This window comes from Oncorhynchus mykiss, chromosome 3, assembly GCF_013265735.2.
Source record: "Oncorhynchus mykiss isolate Arlee chromosome 3, USDA_OmykA_1.1, whole genome shotgun sequence".
NCBI lineage: Eukaryota > Metazoa > Chordata > Actinopteri > Salmoniformes > Salmonidae > Oncorhynchus > Oncorhynchus mykiss.
In genome coordinates, this window is record NC_048567.1 from 68,317,182 (window position 1) to 68,339,284 (window position 22,103).

The following is a 22,103-nucleotide window of genomic DNA, read 5'->3' on the forward strand; positions in this document are numbered from 1 at the left end:
CTCAAAAGCTGTGCTTGCAAGCTCTCTGAGTTGTAAGATAGGGAAACCAATGTGGGCTGTAGGGCTCAAGTAGGTAATGAAGATGGGATACATGTTCGACAGAAACATTTGTTTGAATGGTAACAGCTCTTTCATTCCTGTTTCAGTGAAGAAGCTTAGGGGTGTTCATTCTGAGCTTGTTTGACAGTGTTAGCCAGTGAACTATCGTGTTTGTGAGTCGCAGAACCACTGAATTCTAATTTCTAAGTTCTGGCAAGTTTATAGTAGTCGTTAAGCATGTGTTTCTGTTGTAGACGAATGAACTTCGTCACGTCTATTCAACGTTCGCTTCAACAGGTATACCCTGTCAGAACCCGTAAAGTTCGGGTAGCCATCCAATGCCTTTATGTCAGCTAGGAACGTCTCAGTATCGTTTGGCTGACCTAGAACGGGGTCAAAAGTGAAAATTCTTGACGAGTTTGTTAGTGTTCAGCGCCAAGCAGGTGGAGAGGGATGGCCTGTGGGGAAATTGGGGCCGAAAGGCCAAGAGGAGAAGCCAAGCTTTGGCTTTGTTGGAGATGAGGCGCCATATTACTCAGTGCCGAATGGCCAAGATGAGAAGACTGAGGGACACATGAGGGAGGCAAAGTCTGAAACCTTCTATCGTCTTCACTCCTTTGAATACCGCACTCCGGTTGCTTGAGTTCGTCACCTGAGTTCTCTTATCAGTAATTTGGTCAGTGACTTCAATGAGTTCTGCTGACCTGTCATCCAACTTAGTCATTGTGTTCATTAACTGATCGTCTTTGGTCTGCAGCATGTTGAGTAGAACATTGTTACTTTGAGTAGTGTTCAACAAAACTGCATGCATGTTATCAAGTTGAGCGCTCCTGTCTGTAGATAACTCTTCAGATTTATCTAGTTTGGCGTGGACATCATCTTATTTAGTTTTGGCTAAATTGAGTTGTTCCTGTAGAATGCGATTTTGTTCCTGTAGAAGACGATTTTGTTGAAGAGGTTGTTCTTGTTCATTGTCATAAGTTTTTGCAATTACGTTTAATTGTTCACTTTTCAATTGCAGTTCGATGGCTAGCAGAATTTTTCCCTTTTCTGCATTTGTCATCAGTTTCCCTGTTCTCTCCAGCTGTCCCTTTATGTCAGGGATGGGCAATTCCAGTCCTCGAGGGCCTGATTGGTGTCACAGTTTTGCCCCAACCCCAGCTAACACACCCGACTCCAATAATTCCAGCACCATACCACCCTGCATACCACTGCTGGCTTGCTTCTGAAGCTAAGCAGGGTTGGTCCTGGTCAGTTCCTGGATGGGAGACCAGATGCTGCTAGAAGTGGTGTTGGAGGGCCAGTAGGAGGCACTCTTTCCTCTGGTCTAAAAAAATAAAAATGTCCCAATGCCCCATGGCAGTGGTTGGGGACACTGCCCTGTGTAGGGTGCTGTCTTTTGGATGGGACATTAAACGGGTGTCCTAACTCTCTGAGGTCATTAAAGATCCCATGGCACTTATCGTAAGAGTAGGGGTGTTAACCCCGGTGTCCTGGCTAAATTCCCAATCTGGCCCTCAAACCATCACGGTCACCTAATAATCCCCAGTTTACAATTGGCTCATTCATCACCCTTCTCTCCCCTGTAACTATTACCCAGGTCGTTGCTTTAAATGAGAATGTGTTCTCAACATACCTGGCAAAATAACATAAATAAAACAATTTTTAAAAAAAATTATCACCTAATCATGATCTTCAGTTTAGAATGCAATTTGATTAATTAGCTGTGTTTACTAGGGATGGAGAAAAAGTGTGACACCAATCAGGCCCTCGAAGACTGGAGATGCTTGTGCTTCATCTGTGCACTGCAGTTTTGGAGCGATGCCAATCTTGGATGGCAAGACATCAGGGCTAAACTGGAGAGAACCTTTACAAGGCCTGAGTCCAATGGTTGATTTTGGAGGGCGTTTGTCTCCGAATTCTACTTTTTTTCCGCTAATGGTATAGTTAGTATCACTGCTGAGGTCAGAGATCAGTCCTTTTATTGGTGAGGTTTCACTAATTAGCTTGATAGCTTGCAGAACATTTGAGAGGAGAGAAAAAAAAAGTTTCCTATTTCCTATTTTTCCAAACTTTTGGTTTTGGATACGTTGGAAGCTGCAACAACGTTTGTAATGTATTATAGGCTTTAATGAACCATCAGTACTTTACTTTACTGACTTTATTGTCCCCATGGGGACATTTTGTTGCAGTGTCATGTACACATTTAAAGTGGCGTTTAAATACAAAACAAAACGGACAAACTTTCATAACAGTTACATACCAATAAAAATAATTGTCATTATAATAAAGAAAGAAAGTTGGAAATGTGAATTCATTTTCAAAGCAAATTGAATTGATTAGTCAATGATAATGATTAACCATAACTGGATAGGCTATCTCGGAATTTAAACTTGAATTAACCTGAGAAGTTAATTCATTTAAGTTAATATTGTTAAGTTTATAATGTCTCATTTATTTGGAAGAACCCGAAAAGGTATGTTCAACAATTTATTTATTTTAATTGATTGATACGATGATATCCAATCAACTGAGATTGTCTGGATTATCATAAGTGTAACCAGTTGAGCAAATGTTATGGTACATTCTCCACTAGGTTCACTTCTCCCTTTGGCCGCAGCCACATGGGATACCTGCTGGAGTCGGGACTTCATTCAGTACTGGGTAGTCCTGAATAAGCACATTTTACTGACTTAATCAATGTTAATGATAAATCAAACCTGTATAGACTATTTGGAAATTAAACTTTAATTAACCTGAGAGGTTGGTTCATCTAGGTTAATATTGTAAAAGATTAAGTTGTCTCATTGTAGAAAACCAATCAATTTTGATATTATTTAAAAGATCCACCTGAAAAGGTAAATCTGGCAATTTTACTTATTAGTTCAATTGAATGAGACATCGATATCCAATCAATTGCGATTGGCTGGATATCATAAGTAACCACTTGTTAAACGTGATCCACGTTTGGGTGTCACCTAACTAATTGTTGATTAAGAAATGTACTGGCGATTCTTCACCACCAGGGGTCAATGATCGCACAAAGCTCAACTTGAACGGAAGTACAATGGCGGAACTCTTCCGTCGCCCAAGGCGGAAGTGTTAGGCAGTGACACAGGAAAACAAAATGGCTGCTATTCCTTTGTTAGCTGTAGCGTCTCATGCCAGCTAGCTATTCTTCTACTGTTCCCAGAGCACAAAGGATTCCATACAACATGGAAAGGGGGTTTAGTAGTGACGTTGACGTCTCACATTAACCCATTCGGCATACTCTTTGCTAGCATTATATTACCTACACGCGGGGGACATAAAAACAGATACGCCTGTGGCGAGAGTCTCTTCCAGGAATGTATGACCTGATATAACAAAACCTGGATTTAGGTGAGAGTTAGAGAGAGGGGGTGCTAAACACAGCTGCTAGAATCTTGACTAGAACCAAAAACTGTGATCATATTACTCCAATGCTAGCCTCTCTACACTGGCTTCCTGTTAAGGCAAGGGCTGATTTCAAGGTTTTACTGCTAACCTACAAAGCATTACATGGGCTTGCTCCTACTTATCTTTCCGATTAGGTCCTGCCGTACATACCTACACGTACACTACGGTCACAACCACTGTGATTATTATTAGTTGACCCTGCTAGTCATCTATGAACATTTGAACATCTTGGCCATGTACTGTTATAATCTCCACCCGACACAGCCAGAAGAGGACTGGCCGCCCCTCAGATCCTGGTTCCTCTCTACGTTTCTTTCTAGGGAGTTTTTCCTAGCCACTGTGCTTCTACATCTGCATTGCTTGCTTTTTGGGGTTTTAGGCTGGGTTTCTGCATAGCACTTTGTGACATCTGCTGATGTAAAAAGGGCTTTATAAATACATTTGATTGATTGATGAGTTGTTTTTCTCACAAAAGTAGTGCACTGGGCCTTTACTTGTGTTAGAAGACCGATATACAGTGCCTTGAGAAAGTATTCGGCCCCCTTGAACTTTGCGATCTTTTGCCACATTTCAGGCTTCAAACATAAAGATATAAAACTGTATTTTTTTGTGAAGAATCAACAACAAGTGGGACACAATCATGTAATGGAACAACATTTATTGGATATTTCAAACTTTTTTAACAAATCAAAAACTGAAAAATTGGGCGTGCAAAATTATTCAGCCCCCTTAAGTTAATACTTTGTAGCGCCACCATTTGCTGCGATTAAAGGTGTAAGTCGCTTGGGGTATGTCTCTATCATTTTTGCATATCGAGAGACTGACATTTTTTCCCATTCCTCCTTGCAAAACAGCTCGAGCTCAGTGAGGTTGGATGGAGAGCATTTGTGAACAGCAGTTTTCAGTCTTTCCACAGATTCTCGATTGGATTCAGGTCTGGACTTTGACTTGGCCATTCTAACACCTGGATATGTTTATTTTTGAACCATTCCATTGTAGATTTTGCTTTATGTTTTGGATTGTCTTGTTGGAAGACAAATCTCCGTCCCAGTCTCAGGTCTTTTGCAGACTCCATCAGGTTTTCTTCCAGAATGGTCCTGTATTTGGCTCCATCCATCTTCCCATCAATTTTAACCATCTTCCCTGTCCCTGCTGAAGAAAAGCAGGCCCAAACCATGATGCTGCCACCACCATGTTTGACAGTGGGGATGGTGTGTTCAGCTGTGTTGCTTTTACGCCAAACATAACGTTTTGCATTGTTGCCAAAAAGTTCAATTTTGGTTTCATCTGACCAGAGCACCTTCTTCCACATGTTTGGTGTGTCTCCCAGGTGGCTTGTGGCAAACTTTAAACAACACTTTTTATGGATATCTTTAAGAAATGGCTTTCTTCTTGCCACTCTTCCATAAAGGCCAGATTTGTGCAATATACGACTGATTGTTGTCCTATGGACAGAGTCTCCCACCTCAGCTGTAGATCTCTGCAGTTCATCCAGAGTGATCATGGGCCTCTTGGCTGCATCTCTGATCAGTCTTCTCCTTGTATGAGCTGAAAGTTTAGAGGGACGGCCAGGTCTTGGTAGATTTGCAGTGGTCTGATACTCCTTCCATTTCAATATTATCGCTTGCACAGTGCTCCTTGGGATGTTTAAAGCTTGGGAAATCTTTTTGTATCCAAATCCGGCTTTAAACTTCTTCACAACAGTATCTCGGACCTGCCTGGTGTGTTCCTTGTTCTTCATGATGCTCTCTGCGCTTTTAACGGACCTCTGAGACTATCACAGTGCAGGTGCATTTATACGGAGACTTGATTACACACAGGTGGATTGTATTTATCATCATTAGTCATTTAGGTCAACATTGGATCATTCAGAGATCCTCACTGAACTTCTGGAGAGAGTTTGCTGCACTGAAAGTAAAGGGGCTGAATAATTTTGCACGCCCAATTTTTCAGTTTTTGATTTGTTAAAAAAGTTTGAAATATCCAATAAATGTCGTTCCACTTCATGATTGTGTCCCACTTGTTGTTGATTCTTCACAAAAAAATACAGTTTTATATCTTTATGTTTGAAGCCTGAAATGTGGCAAAAGGTCGCAAAGTTCAAGGGGGCCGAATACTTTCGCAAGGCACTGTAGACATCTGTAGCACAGGCAAAACAGTATAATTAAGAACCGTATCTTGCAGGATTCAATAGTTGTAAGGCTGTACATTTTTCTGGGATTGTCATTCTAATTATTTATCTGTTCTTTTACCAGATAAGTTGACTGAGAACACATTCTCATTTGCAGCCATGACCTGGGGAATAGTTACAGGGGAGAAATGAGACAATTGTAAACTGGGGATTATTAGGTGACCGTGATGGTTTGAGGGCCAGATTAGGACTTTAGCCAGGACACTGGGGTTAACACCCCTACAATAAGTGCCATTGGGTCTTTAATGACCTCAGAGAGTCAGGACACCCTACCCTACACAGGGCATTAACCCCAATCACTGGGATATATTTATTTAGGCCAAAGGAAAGAGTGCCTCCTACTGGCCCTCCAACAGCATCTGGCCTCCCATCCAGGAACTGACCACGACCTACCCTGCTTAGCTTCAGAAGCAAGCCAGCAGTGGTATGCAGGGTGGTATGCTGCTGGCTAATGGGATCCAGAAAGAACACAATCCTATCCTCAAACATGTACATCAAAAGGTGCAAAGTTATGGTCAAAGACACAAAACATCCACATCAATTAGATGTTGTTCTTGATCCAATAACATGGAAAACAACCACTTTTTGTGCAGTATTCATTTACCATCCGTACAAACCACAAATGTACATTATGGTATTGTACATTTGCTGGTAATCTACGTTTGTAGACTTTTCATCACCATAAAGAAAAACAATGCACAATACAGTAATTGAGTACATTGAGACAAAGTGGTTGTGTGATGATCTGGCTTAGTTGGTAGAGTATGGCCCTTGCAATGCTAGGGTTGTGGGTTTAATTCCCATGGGGACCAGTACGGAAAATGTATGCACTCACTACTATATGTTGCTCTGGTTAAGAGTGTCTATGGAAAAGGAATGACTAGACCATTATAGCTTTCACATTGAAATCAGATGCATTTGCAAAGTATTTTTTTAAAACTGGAAAACATATATTCAAGAAGGTATTTTTATATTCCACACATATTATCAGATTAACTGTTTTGTACAGATAATTATCAGACTCAAATTACAAAAGCTGGCAAACACTCAAATACATGTAGTTCTTTTTTTCTCACACACAAGTAGTGCTTTACTGGTCCAGTATTAGCGACAAATACAGACATCTTCTGTGCCGTCAATTTAAAAAAAAATGCTGTATCCACCACTGCATCCAAACGCAGCACCCCCACCCACAAACTACTCCCCCCACCTTCCCACGCACTCAGCTGTCCCCCATAACCTCACCGCTGTAGTCCGAGCCACAGTCACCAACGAGGCGCAGCAGAAAGGTGGGATCCCCGAAACTACAGCAAAGCAGAGATCCTTTCAACTCCGGGGTGAAAACTGTCAACTGGAAACTTCAAGGATGCCCAATCAATGGGTAAAGTAGGAAATATACTTTGGAACATCTACAGACAAAGTAAGCAATCATTTGGTTGGATAATTTTGGGAAAGAATTAGACCACTTAAAAATATTTTGGTGGATTTCTATGGACGCAGTCATTTGACCAAAGCAGATGCTCGCACATAGCACGAATATAATGTGCACTTCTGACATTTTTCTTTAACTCTCTAAATGGATTTACGAACACTGAACGAGACCTCTACGTTCTTGGAGTGTGTGGGAGCGCAAGGCGCTGCGTCAAACAGAACAATGAACGTCAGTCTGGGACTCACAAACATCACCACCTGTGGAAACGAGTCCGTGGTGCTCAAACCGCAGCATGTCAAACAGAAAGGTGAGGAGCCGGGCCACCTATATTTATGTTTATTCATAAACCTAAATTAAGTGACCAAATACGGAAAAAACGATACACAAAAGCAGTGTTTTGGTTTGTTAACTGGATTCGTCCTGACATTCGTGATTTTCTTGTTTCTAGTTGTTTATTATTATTTATGTACTTGTATGACATGTTTACTGCATTGTTGGGAGCTGGTAACACAAGCATTTCGCTGCACCTCCTATAACATCTGCTACACTGTTTACGCGACCAATAGGCCTACAGTTTGATTTGAAAAACCTTTTCATTTTCGTCAATCTGACACAAAATCCAGTTCACCAGCAATAGGCGCTCAAACTACAGATTCCTTGATATATCGTTTATCAATAGGCCCAATCCAAATATCGTAGTTAATCCGAGCCTGAGACAAAACAAAACAATTTTACAAAAAAGTTAATCACTATTACATGCGAAGTACAAATGCAAATGTTTCCATGATGCTATTCCATAAATGTATTTAATAAATCAAATTATATATAATAGAATAATGAATTGGTTGCAATTAATAACATTTAAAAGGGCTGGAACATAATGATTGCTACAGTAATCAATGTCCCCTATCTTTCTAAGAATTGTAGGTCAACCCGAGTGCAGATGCTAAGACTTCTCCACAAAATAATTACAATAGCTCTAGTCTAGTGTGTTTTCATACAGTGTGTCTCTGTCTCTCTCTCTCTCTCTCTCTCTCTCTGTGTGTGTGTGTGTGTGTGTGTGTGTGCATGTATATGTGCATGTATATGTGTGTGTGTGTGTGTGTGTGTGTGCATGTATATGTGTGTGTGTGTGTGTGTGTGTGTGTATGTATATGTGTGTGTGTGTGTGTGTGTGTGTATGAGTGTGTGTGCAGTGATGTAGCTAATTAATTTAGCAGCAGAAAAAGCAACAGCGCATTAAGCACTCATGTATCCAATCTAGTCACATCGAATCCCAATGCTGGAGAACAATACACTCATTCCGAAAGGAAATCGTCACTCCTGGAAATACACCCCTATCCCCCTTTAAAACCATGACTACCACCCATCCTTAAAGAAATTGTTGACAGACATTACTACTGCAATATTTAGCCTAAATGAAACCAATCTCCAGTGCAGTCAGGAGACTGAAGCTTTGTGGCTGCTCCACAAGGTCAGCATGGCACTTTATCAATCTGGAAAACTCAATGTTCTAGCTGTATCTTTCCACTTCGAACAAGGTGGCTTTTTCCCACGCTCATTTTGATCCGTTGTCTAGAGCAAGGGCAGTGTGTGTGTGTGTGTGTGTGTGTATGTGTGTGTGTGTGTGTGTGTGTGTGTGTGTGTGTGCGTGTGTGTGTGTGTGTGTGTGTGTGTGTGTGTGTGTGTGTGTGTGACCGTCTCTCAGATCAGATATTCCACTGTGGCGGGACATTTGATAGCTAGAGAATTTACCAAAGAGAGCATTCCCTTCCAGCTCCTCCATCCATCCCTCTAACATTGAATAATATTGACATGCTGATGTACCGTAATGGAAATTAACTCTGAATAACTATGAGAAACGGGTTGGTAATCAGAGAAATGATTTTGACATGCGAATAAGGTTGTGATACAAAACCATTATCCTTACAAACCAAGTATTATCAGGACATGATGGTTTCTTGTCAAACAGGAGTGGAAGTGAATTGTACACCGCACCAACCAGAATAGATTAAGGGAGAGGGAATGTTGGTTAGAAATAATTATTGGGAATCAGATCGTTAATTGATTTGAGGCTATATCTACTCAGCATGGATACCAGGCTTTATGCAACTGGCCCATCAAATCAAATTGTATTAGTCACGAGCTGAATACAACAGGTTACCTTACAGTGAAATGCTTACCTTACGAGCCCCTAACCAACAATGCAGTTTAAAAAATGTCAGAGGCATCGATTAGTTGAGGTAATATGTTCTTGTAGGAGTTATTAAAGTGACTATGCATAGATCATAATAACAGAGAGTAGCAGCGTCATAAAAGGGGGGCAAATAGTCTTGGTAGCAATTTGCTTAGATGTTCAGGATGTTCGGGAGTCTGACATGCTGACCAGACCGGACATGTCGCGTGCGCGAGCGTCACAAAATACATTTAGAAATCCATGTTATTCAATTATTGCACCCACACTGCTCGCGCGCGCCAACGAGCGTCTGCGATGCCAAGGGCTAAAATAGAAGTCGTTCCTATTTCTGACGCAGATCGCACTGAAAGTCATCTCCTCATTGGTTTATAGAAGCAGGTACCCACGTGCCATCTCCTCATTGGTTATACCCACGTGGGTGATTGAAAGAAGAACTCTGTTGCTGGATGTCGTGGTAATACTATGAAAGTTTAGATGTGATCACCGTGTAAGTTCAAAGATGAAAAAGCCTGGAAGGAGGAGAGATGACGAGAAACGATTTGGTTGGCCGTTTTATGTGTGGATTAATTGTCGGAGTAGAGGACCTTGTGCATTTCAGGTAAAATAACAACTCAATGTTTATATCCCAAGACAAATTAGCTAGCAACAGCAAGCTAGCTAAATAGGACAAATTAATGTTAGCTAGCAAGTGCAAGCTAACTAGCTAAATTGCCATACATGTTTAATGCTTTTCGACCTGTCCCCAAATTAATGTAATTGGTTCAGAGTTTGTTTAGATATTTTAACCTGCGTGTCGTGATCGCGTTTGGTGTGGGGGGCCAAAATAAATTTATGCACGATAGCGCACGGCGCACACGCGCAGCCGGTTTGTGTTTCGTGTTATTGCTTGGGGATAAAAACTGTTTAGAAGCCTCTTGGACATAGACTTGGCACTCCGGTACCACTTGCTGTGTGGTAGCAGGGAAAACAGTCTATGACTAGGGTGGCTGGAGTCTTTGACAATATTTAGGGCCTTCCTCTGACACCACCTGGTGTAGAGGTCCTGGATGGCAGGCAGCTTATTCCCAGTGATGTACTGGGCCGTACGCACTACCCTCTGTATTGCAATGCGGTCAGGGGCCAAGCAGTTACCATACCAGGCAGTGATGCAACCAGTCAGGATGCTCTCGATGGTGCAGCTGTAGAACCTTTTGAGGATCTCAGGACCCATGCCAAATCTTCTCAGTCTCGTGAAGGGGAAAAGGTTTTGTCGTGCCCTCTTCACGGCTGTCTTGGTGTGCTTGGACTAGAGGTCGACCGATTAATCGGCATGACTGATTAATTAGGGACGATTTCAAGTTTTCATAACAATCGGTAATCGGGCTTTTTGGACAACGATTATGGCAGATTACATTGCAATCCATGAGGAAACTGTGTGGCAGGCTGACCACCTGTTAAGCAAATGCAGCGTCAAACAGACCTTGTGGCTGCAAGGAGCCAAGGTATGTTGCTACCTAGCATTAAACTTATCTCATAAAAAACAATCAATCTTCTCATAACTAGTGATTAACTACACATGGTTGATGATATTACTAGGTTAAGTAGCTTGTCCTGCGTTGCATATAATCAATGAGGTGCCTGTTAATTTATCATCGAATCACAGCCTACTTCAACTTCGCCAAACGGGTAATGTTTTAACAAAAACGCATTGCCAAAAAACCCACAATCTTTGCACAAATGTAGCTAACCATAAACATAACATGAACACCATAAATACAAATGGTATAGAGAGAAATAGTAGACGCGTCATAATTCCTATAATAACTACAACCTATAACTTCTTAACTGGGAATATTGAACAACCAGCTTTCATTAGTTCTCACGTTTTGAGCAAGGACCTTAAACGCTAGCTTTTTTACATGGCACATATTGCACTTTTACTTTCTTCTCCAACACTGTGTTTTTGCAATATTTAAACCAAATTGAACATGTTTCATTTTAGACTAAATAGATGTTATTGTATTAAATTAAGTTAAAATTGTCATTATTATAAATAAATATATATTATTTGGTATCTGCTTTTTTTGCTCCTCCAATAATCAGTATTGGTGTTGAAAAATCATATTTGGTCGACCTCAAGCTTGAACCATGCTAGTTTGTTGGTGATGTGGAAACCAAGGAACTTGAAGCTCTCAACCTGCTCCACTGCAGCCTCGATGAGAATGTGGGCATGCTCGGTCCTATTTTTCCTGTAGTCCACAATCATCTCCTTTGTCTTGATCACGTTGAGGGAGAGGTTGTTGTCCTGGCACCACATGGCCAGGTCTCTATAGGCTGTCTTGTCATTGTCGGTGATCAGGCCTACCACTGTTGTGTCATCGGCAAACTTAATGGTGTTGGAGTCGTGCCTGGCCGTGCAATCACGAGTGAACAGGGAGTACAGGAGGGGACTGAGCACGCACCCCTGAGGGGCCCCTGTGTTGAGGATCAGGGTGGCGGATGTGTTGTTACCTACCCTTACCACCTGGGGGCGGCCCTTCAGGAAGTGTGTGTGTGTGTATGTAGTGTGGTGTGTGTGTGTTGTGATGTGTGTTTTACGCACGCCTCTATGAAGAGGGAACGCAACACCCTGCTACAACTAAACTCTCCGTGAAGCGAAAAAGGTATGGACTGTAGGTGCGAGTAAGGATGACAACAGACAGAAGGTGGTACCGTTTACAAGGACTTTATTCCTTTACACGGTAATATGGGGAAAAGGGGCTGGACGGAACCAAAGCAAAGAAAGTAAATCTCAAAGCCCCCCCTCTCCTATCTTACCTGCCTAACCACTTTTACCTAATTTAGCACCACCTGGTGCCCTAACCAAAATACAGGGGGTGGTCCGCCCAGGTCTTACCTAGTGTGCCTAGACAGTGAATATACTACGGGTATATGTATGCCCGCGGGCCTCTTGCCTAAGCACTCCCAAGGTGCCTGCCCCTTCCCCCCTGGGAACAAAGGAAACAGAATATTAAACAATTTCACAAACAAACTAAGAAACAAAGGACATCAACTAAGCTCTACCTGAGCAACAAACTCACAGAACATACCACTTCCCAGCAATGAACTCCCAGCAAATCAACCTCCAGCAAAAATCTCTCTATCACAATCAATCGCTCTGCAATGACCTCCCAGCAAATGTCTCTCTCCTGAACAGAACACTGGCTTTTATATAGCTTCAGAATGAATGTGTAACTGGAGACAGCTGTGTCTTGACGAGGGGGCGGGGTCAGCTCTCCAATTAGCCCTGGAGTCGACCAATCAGCTGCTTGAGGGATTTCAGGAAGCCATTTCCTGAAATAAAACACATGAAAATACACAAACTACAACACATAAACTGGGGAACGTAACAGTGTGTTTGACCAGCACTCTGTCAACAACAGCAGTTGGTACAAACTAAGGCTGTGTACGGAGACGGGAGAGTCTTAAGCCTGAGGAGGCCCTTCACTGCCCTGTATGTAACACACACTATATTTAGCATGCCCCTCAGAATCACACACATTATCTGACACACGCACTCACTGATGGGGAATATCCAAGACCGCAGCTGCTGCCATCATCTTTAGTCACTCAGTCACCCTAACACTTGCTCACTTTCTCACTCAACCACTCTAATTTCTCTGTTTCTCTCACTTTCTCTTTGTCCCTGTGTATTCTGGTATTTATAGAGCAGTAGACTGAAGTAGGCAGGCAGACAAACAGACAGTGCTGTATGCTGGTGGAATCACATAGAGGGTTGAGTGATTTCTTAGCAAGCCAAGCCTCCTTGACCAGAGGACTAGAGGTTCAGCTCTAACAGACTCAGATGACTCCCACATGCTTCAAGCCCTCTTGTCATTGTGAAGCAGACAGTCATACTTGATTTAAACTCTTTTTTGCAGGGCTGGGATGGATTCCATTTCAATTCAGTCAATTCAGGTGAGAAATTGAAAATTAATTTGACTGCAAATTATCATTTGTTTTCAAATCAGATTATGAAATAAATGAATGAAATTTCAATACATTTTGTGAATCATTGGAGTTGAAATGCAGTTGAGCCTGGTTTGTGCTAAGGTAACTCCTCCCATCATGCATGACTAGGTGCTGCAACAGCATGAGCTATCATATCAAAAGACGTAACTCCTGACAAGTCATCTAACACGGCTATAACACAGCAACTCAGGTCGTCTGGAAACCCTTCTCACTAGCTGCAGTACATCACAACATACAATGTGACAGTCTTATAGCAGGTCATAAAGTGATATTATCTCTTATGGAAGTGCTTGACAGTTGTCACCTGTCGTATCATGCTTATGACATTGTAAAGTAGGCTGGATGATAGATGATCCCTGTGGTACATTTTTTATTAAACTAATAAAACGTATCCCAGTAAAAAGTGTCTGCTGCCCCAGTGCACTTATATTGCTAAAGAGTAATGTTTATTCTTATAGCCCATTGTGCAGTATATGTGGTAATAAGGTGGATGTGACAAGCAGTGACAAAGACAGGCTAGAGATAGTGACAAAGACAAGCTAGAGATGGTACCAAAGACAGACTAGAGATAGTGACAAAGACAAGCTAGAGATGGTACCAAAGACAGACTAGAGACAGTGCCAAAGACAGGCTAGGGACAGTGCCAAAGACAGGCTAGAGACAGTGCCAAAGCAGGCTAGAGACAGTGCCAAAGACAGACTAGAGACAGTGCCAAAGACAGGCTAGAGACAGTGCCAAAGACAGACTAGAGACAGTGCCAAAGACAGGCTAGAGACAGTGCCAAAGCAGGCTAGAGACAGTGCCAAAGACAGGCTAGAGACAGTGCCAAAGACAGGCTAGAGACAGTGCCAAAGACAGACTAGAGACAGTGCCAAAGACAGGATAGAGACAGTGCCAAAGACAGGTTATCGGTCACAAGTAGAATCCTCCTAGGTTCCAAATGGCACCCTGTTCGCTATATAAAGCTCTATGGGCCCTGGTCAAAAGTAGTGCACTGTGTAGGGAGTAGGGTGCCATTTCAGTGTTTGGAGGGTGATAGGGTGGCCGGTGTCCCGGTGTTTAGCGCATTGGGCCAGTAACTGGAAGGTTGCCAGTTCGATTCCCGGAGCTGACGAGGCAAACGATCTATTGTTCTGCCCTTGAACAAGGCAGTTAGTTAACCCCCCAAAACGACTATGTCTACACGATGGTGTTGATTTGTGTGATTTTAACAAGGCAGACTCGTGGGTGTCATGTTTACTTCCCTGTGAACACGTATGCACATGGATTTAGTGTGGCTTACCCCACCTCTAAACAATCACAACTACTACCTCCGTTTATGCAGTTTCCCATTCTCTCCGCTCCCCGCTGACTGTGTAAGCTAAGGAGAGATTTGTGCTGTCCCTTAAAATGGGAAAAATCTAACCAGTAAGATATCTGTGTGTTGTTTTCATTTGGAAATGTTGGTGCATGAGGCCGAGGTTGCTAGGCGACTGTGTATTGGGGAGAGAAACTTGAGGAAACATTCAACAAACTGGACATTCAACAAACTGGACTCTCTCTCTGTCTCCGCTACCTCTCTCTCTTCCCTCCCTTTCTCTCTTCCCTTTCTCGCTCTCTGAGAAGGGGGAATGTGTGTGTGATGGTCCATATTGATAGGGACTAGCAGGTTGTATCCCAGGGGTAATTAAGGAGAGAATTTGCTCCTCTCCTCTCCTAGTTCAAACAGCCAGCAGGATGACAAAAGTAAATGTGCTCAGGGAGTTATGGCTGTTCCCTGCAAAGCCACCGAGCACACAGGGAAAGTAATTGGCTTCCTGTGTAACATATTTAATTAGAGAGAGTGAGAGAGGAACAGAGAGAGAGAGAGAGAACATTTTTGTTATTGCATATCACAGCGTGATGTCATCTTTTAGGCAATGTGTTCGTTGATACAAGTAAGACATGTGTGATAAATCAGAGCCTGCAGCCATCACCTGCTGAATGATATAATAACTAGCAAAGTACTGTTGATGGATTCCAACTTCAGACAGCACAACATAAGCTCAATGAAGTTACTTTCGCTGTCGACAGAGGAAGGCTTTCTTTTAAAGCTCAAAGTGTGATATCAGTGGCACACAGCTGTTCTGATGAAACACGGGGAGAGAGACCAAATCCTCCTGAAGTTCCTCTTTGTTCCTGCTGGGTTTTCAGTATCCGGTATAAGCCTTTTACAGGGCACTGCTCTCAAAACTGCCTTCAGGTTAACTGATCGATGAAGCTCAGATTGAGTGAACCAGCAGAGAGAGAATGATCCACAGTTGGATGATAAGCAGGTGGCCGTCTGAGAGATAGAGGAACAGAGAAAGACAGGCAGATTGAGAAAGACAGAGAGAGAAAGGCAGATTGAGAAAGAGACAGAGAGAGAAAAGCAGATTGAGAAAGAGACAGAGAGAGACAGGCAGAGAGAGAAAGAGAAAGAGAGAGACAGGCAGAGAGAGAAAGCGACAGAGAGAGACAGGCAGAGAGAGAAATAACGAGAGAGAGACAGGCAGAGAGAGAAAGACAAAGAGAGAAAGACAGAGAGAGACATGCAGAGAGAGAAAGACAGAGAGAGACAGGCAGAGAGAGAAAGACAGAGAGAATAAGATAGAGAGAGACAGGCAGAGAGAGAAAGACAGAGAGAGAAAGTAATACAGTAATACAAATGGAGAGGAAAGACCTGCACTATAATAGCATACAGAGAGGTAGACTGTATGTGTTACAGGGAAACAGAGTGAGGGGTAGAGTAGACTGTAGGTATGACAGGTAAACAGAGTGAGGGGTAGAGTAGACTGTAGGTATGACAGGGGAACAGAGTGAGAGGTAGAGTAGACTGTAGGTATGACAGGTAAACAGAGTGAGGGGTAGAGTAGACTGTAGGTATGACAGGAAAACAGAGTGAGGGGTAGAGTAGACTGTAGGTATGACAGGTAAACAGAGTGAGGGGTAGAGTATTATGACAAGGAAACAGAGTGAGAGGTAGAGTAGACTGTATATATGACAGGTAAACAGAGTGAGGGGTAGAGTATTATGACAAGGAAACAGAGTGAGAGGTAGAGTAGACTGTATATATGACAGGTAAACAGAGTGAGGGGTAGAGTAGACTGTAGGTATGACAGGAAAACAGAGTGAGGGGTAGAGTAGACTGTAGGTATGACAGGTAAACAGAGTGAGGGGTAGAGTAGACTGTAGGTATGACAGGGAAACAGAGTGAGAGGTAGAGTAGACTGTAGGTATGACAGGTAAACAGAGTGAGGGGTAGAGTAGACTGTATGTATGACAGGGAAACAGAGTGAGGGGTAGAGTAGACTGTAGGTATGACAGGGAAACAGAGTGAGGGGTAGAGTAGACTGTATGTATGACAGGGAAACAGAGTGAGGGGTAGAGTAGACTGTATATATGACAGGTAAACAGAGTGAGGGGTAGAGTAGACTGTAGGTATGACAGGGAAACAGAGTGAGAGGTAGAGTAGACTGTAGGTATGACAGGTAAACAGAGTGAGGGGTAGAGTAGACTGTATGTATGACAGGGAAACAGAGTGAGGGGTAGAGTAGACTGTAGGTATGACAGGGAAACAGAGTGAGGGGTAGAGTAGACTGTATGTATGACAGGGAAACAGAGTGAGGGGTAGAGTAGACTGTAGGTATGAAAGGTAAACAGAGTGAGGGGTAGAGTAGACTGTGTATGACAGGGAAACAGAGTGAGGGGTAGAGTATTATGACAAGGAAACAGAGTGAGAGGCAGAGTAGACTGTAGGTATGACAGGGGAACAGAGTGAGAGGTAGAGTAGACTGTATGTAGGACAGGGAAACAGAGTGAGGGGTAGAGTAGACTGTAGGTATGACAATGAAACAGAGTGAGAGGTAGAGTAGACTGTATGTATGACAGGTAAACAGAGTGAGGGGTAGAGTAGACTGTAGGTATGACAGGGAAACACAGTGAGGGGTAGAGTAGACTGTAGGTATGACAGGGAAATAGAGTGAGGGGTAGAGTAGACTGTATGTATGACAAGGAAACAGAGTGAGGGGTAGAGTAGACTGTAGGTATGACAGGGAAACACAGTGAGGGGTAGAGTAGACTGTAGGTATGACAGGGAAATAGAGTGAGGGGTAGAGTAGACTGTATGTATGACAGGTAAACAGAGTGAGGGGTAGAGTAGACTGTAGGTATGACAGGGAAACACAGTGAGGGGTAGAGTAGACTGTAGGTATGACAGGTAAACAGAGTGAGGGGTAGAGTAGACTGTATGTATGACAGGTAAACAGAGTGAGGGGTAGAGTAGACTGTATGTATGACAAGGAAATAGAGTGAGGGGTAGAGTAGACTGTATGTATGACAAGGAAACAGAGTGAGAGGCAGAGTAGACTGTATGTATGACAGGGGAACAGAGTGAGAGGTAGAGTAGACTGTAGGTATGACAGGGAAACAGAGTGAGGTGTAGAGTAGACTGTAGGTATGACAGGGAAACAGAGTGAGGGGTGGAGTAGACTTTAGGTATGACAGGGAAACAGAGTGAGAGGTAGAGTATTGTGACAAGGAAACAGAGTGAGAGGTAGAGTAGAGTATGTATGACAGGGAAACAGAGTGAGAGGTAGAGTAGACTGTAGGTATGACAGGTAAACAGAGTGAGAGGTAGAGTATTGTGACAAGGAAACAGAGTGAGGGGTAGAGTAGACTGTATGTATGACAGGGAAACAGAGTGAGGGGTAGAGTAGACTGTAGGTATGACAGGGAAACAGAGTGAGGGGTAGAGTAGACTGTAGGTATGACAGGGAAACAGAGTGAGGGGTAGAGTAGACTGTAGGTATGACAGGGAAACACAGTGAGGGGTAGAGTAGACTGTAGGTATGACAGGGAAACAGAGTGAGGGGTAGAGTAGACTGTATGTGTTACAGGGAAACAGAGTGAGGGGTAGAGTAGACTGTAGGTATGACAGGGAAACAGAGTGAGGGGTAGAGTAGACTGTAGGTATGACAGGGAAACAGAGTGAGGGGTAGAGTAGACTGTAGGTATGACAGGGAAACAGAGTGAGAGGTAGAGTAGACTGTATGTAGGACAGGGAAACAGAGTGAGAGGTAGAGTAGACTGTATGTAGGACAGGGAAACAGAGTGAGAGGTAGAGTAGACTGTATATAGGACAGGGAAACAGAGTGAGGGGTAGAGTAGACTGTATGTATGACAGGTAAACAGAGTGAGGGGTAGAGTAGTATGATAGGGGAACAGAGTGAGGGGTAGAGTAGTATGATAGGGAAACAGAGTGAGGGGTAGAGTAGACTGTAGGTATGACAGGGAAACAGAGTGAGGGGTAGAGTAGACTGTAGGTATGACAGGGAAACAGAGTGAGGGGTAGAGTAGACTGTAGGTATGACAGGGAAACAGAGTGAGGGGTAGAGTAGACTGTAGGTATGACAGGGAAACAGAGTGAGGGGTAGAGTAGACTGTATGTGTTACAGGGAAACAGAGTGAGGGGTAGAGTAGACTGTAGGTATGACAGGGAAACAGAGTGAGGGGTAGAGTAGACTGTAGGTATGACAGGGAAACAGAGTGAGGGGTAGAGTAGACTGTAGGTATGACAGGGAAACAGAGTGAGAGGTAGAGTAGACTGTATGTAGGACAGGGAAACAGAGTGAGAGGTAGAGTAGACTGTATGTAGGACAGGGAAACAGAGTGAGAGGTAGAGTAGACTGTATATAGGACAGGGAAACAGAGTGAGGGGTAGAGTAGACTGTATGTATGACAGGTAAACAGAGTGAGGGGTAGAGTAGTATGATAGGGGAACAGAGTGAGGGGTAGAGTAGTATGATAGGGAAACAGAGTGAGGGGTAGAGTAGACTGTAGGTATGACAGGGAAACAGAGTGAGGGGTAGAGTAGACTGTAGGTATGACAGGGAAACAGAGTGAGGGGTAGAGTAGACTGTAGGTATGACAGGGAAACAGAGTGAGGGGTAGAGTAGACTGTAGGTATGACAGGGAAACAGAGTGAGAGGTAGAGTAGACTGTATGTAGGACAGGGAAACAGAGTGAGAGGTAGAGTAGACTGTATGTAGGACAGGGAAACAGAGTGAGAGGTAGAGTAGACTGTAGGTATGACAGGGAAACAGAGTGAGGGGTAGAGTAGTATGATAGGGAAACAGAGTGAGGGGTAGAGTAGACTGTATGAATGACAGGGACACAGAGTGAGAGGTAGAGTAGACTGTATATATGACAGGTAAACAGAGTGAGGGGTAGAGTAGACTGAAGGTATGACAGGGAAACACAGTGAGGGGTAGGGTAGACTGTAGGTATGACAGGGAAATAGAGTGAGGGGTAGAGTAGACTGTATGTATGACAAGGAAACAGAGTGAGGGGTAGAGTAGACTGTAGGTATGACAGGGAAACACAGTGAGGGGTAGAGTAGACTGTAGGTATGACAGGGAAATAGAGTGAGGGGTAGAGTAGACTGTATGTATGACAGGTAAACAGAGTGAGGGGTAGAGTAGACTGTAGGTATGACAGGGAAACACAGTGAGGGGTAGAGTAGACTGTAGGTATGACAGGTAAACAGAGTGAGGGGTAGAGTAGACTGTATGTATGACAGGTAAACAGAGTGAGGGGTAGAGTAGACTGTATGTATGACAAGGAAATAGAGTGAGGGGTAGAGTAGACTGTATGTATGACAAGGAAACAGAGTGAGAGGCAGAGTAGACTGTATGTATGACAGGGGAACAGAGTGAGAGGTAGAGTAGACTGTAGGTATGACAGGGAAACAGAGTGAGGGGTAGAGTAGACTGTAGGTATGACAGGGAAACAGAGTGAGGGGTAGAGTAGACTTTAGGTATGACAGGGAAACAGAGTGAGAGGTAGAGTATTGTGACAAGGAAACAGAGTGAGGGGTAGAGTAGACTGTATGTATGACAGGGAAACAGAGTGAGGGGTAGAGTAGACTGTAGGTATGACAGGGAAACAGAGTGAGGGGTAGAGTAGACTGTAGGTATGACAGGGAAACAGAGTGAGGGGTAGAGTAGACTGTAGGTATGACAGGGAAACAGAGTGAGGGGTAGAGTAGACTGTAGGTATGACAGGGAAACAGAGTGAGGGGTAGAGTAGACTGTATGTGTTACAGGGAAACAGAGTGAGGGGTAGAGTAGACTGTAGGTATGACAGGGAAACAGAGTGAGAGGTAGAGTAGACTGTAGGTATGACAGGTAAACAGAGTGAGGGGTAGAGTAGACTGTAGGTATGACAGGGAAACAGAGTGAGAGGTAGAGTAGACTGTATGTAGGACAGGGAAACAGAGTGAGAGGTAGAGTAGACTGTATGTAGGACAGGGAAACAGAGTGAGAGGTAGAGTAGACTGTATATAGGACAGGGAAACAGAGTGAGGGGTAGAGTAGACTGTATGTATGACAGGTAAACAGAGTGAGGGGTAGAGTAGTATGATTGGGGAACAGAGTGAGGGGTAGAGTAGTATGATAGGGAAACAGAGTGAGGGGTAGAGTAGACTGTAGGTATGACAGGGAAACAGAGTGAGGGGTAGAGTAGACTGTAGGTATGACAGGGAAACAGAGTGAGGGGTAGAGTAGACTGTAGGTATGACAGGGAAACAGAGTGAGGGGTAGAGTAGACTGTAGGTATGACAGGGAAACAGAGTGAGAGGTAGAGTAGACTGTATGTAGGACAGGGAAACAGAGTGAGAGGTAGAGTAGACTGTATGTAGGACAGGGAAACAGAGTGAGGGGTAGAGTAGTATGATAGGGAAACAGAGTGAGGGGTAGAGTAGACTGTATGAATGACAGGGACACAGAGTGAGAGGTAGAGTAGACTGTATATATGACAGGTAAACAGAGTGAGAGGTAGAGTAGACTGTATGTAGGACAGGGAAACAGAGTGAGAGGTAGAGTAGACTGTAGGTATGACAGGGAAACAGAGTGAGAGGTAGAGTAGACTGTATGTAGGACAGGGAAACAGAGTGAGGGGTAGAGTAGACTGTATGTATGACAGGGAAACAGAGTGAGGGGTAGAGTAGACTGTATGTATGACAGGGACACAGAGTGAGGGGTAGAGTAGACTGTATGTATGACAGGTAAACAGAGTGAGGGGTAGAGTAGTATGATAGGGGAACAGAGTGAGGGGTAGAGTAGTATGATAGGGAAAAGAGTGAGGGGTAGAGTAGACTGTAGGTATGACAGGGAAACAGACTGAGGGGTAGAGTAGACTGTAGGTATGACAGGGAAACAGAGTGAGGGGTAGAGTAGACTGTATGTAGGACAGGGAAAGAGAGTGAGGGGTAGAGTAGACTGTAGGTATGACAGGGAAACAGAGTGAGGGGTAGAGTAGACTGTATGTAGGACAGGGAAACAGACTGAGGGGTAGAGTAGACTGTAGGTATGACAGGGAAACAGAGTGAGAGGTAGAGTAGACTCTAGGTATGACAGGTAAACAGAGTGAGGGGTAGAGTTGACTGTAGGTATGAACGAGGAACAGAGTGAGAGGTAGAGTAGACTGTAGGTATGACAGGTAAACAGAGTGAGAGGTAGAGTAGACTGTAGGTAGGACAGGTAAACAGAGTGAGAGGTAGAGTAGACTGTAGGTATGACAGGTAAACAGAGTGAGGGGTAGAGTAGACTGTAGGTATGACAGGTAAACAGAGTGAGAGGTAGAGTAGACTGTAGGTAGGACAGGTAAACAGAGTGAGAGGTAGAGTAGACTGTAGGTATGACAGGGAAACAGAGTGAGAGGTAGAGTAGACTGTATGTAGGACAGGGAAACAGAGTGAGAGGTAGAGTAGACTGTAGGTATGAAAGAGGAACAGAGTGAGAGGTAAAGTAGACTGTGTG

The 22,103-nt window shown here is 43.5% G+C and overlaps 1 protein-coding gene and 1 long non-coding RNA gene across 2 annotated transcripts in view; both read left to right on the forward strand.

Annotated features, from left to right (window-relative positions):
- The first annotated feature begins 7,244 nt into the window (after window positions 1–7,244).
- LOC110504539 (cholecystokinin receptor-like) overlaps window positions 7,245–22,103 on the forward strand; it is a 41,057-nt gene continuing 26,198 nt past the window's right edge. Inside the window, exon 1 of the mRNA XM_036975022.1 lies at window positions 7,245–7,407. Within this exon, the coding sequence (XP_036830917.1) occupies window positions 7,245–7,407 (163 nt within the window). The remainder of the gene's footprint in view (window positions 7,408–22,103) is intronic.
- On the forward strand, window positions 17,063–20,134 carry LOC118964318. Its single transcript, XR_005051363.1, has 3 exons — window positions 17,063–17,765; window positions 17,879–17,919; window positions 19,356–20,134. It is a non-coding gene; the product is annotated as an uncharacterized LOC118964318 (long non-coding RNA).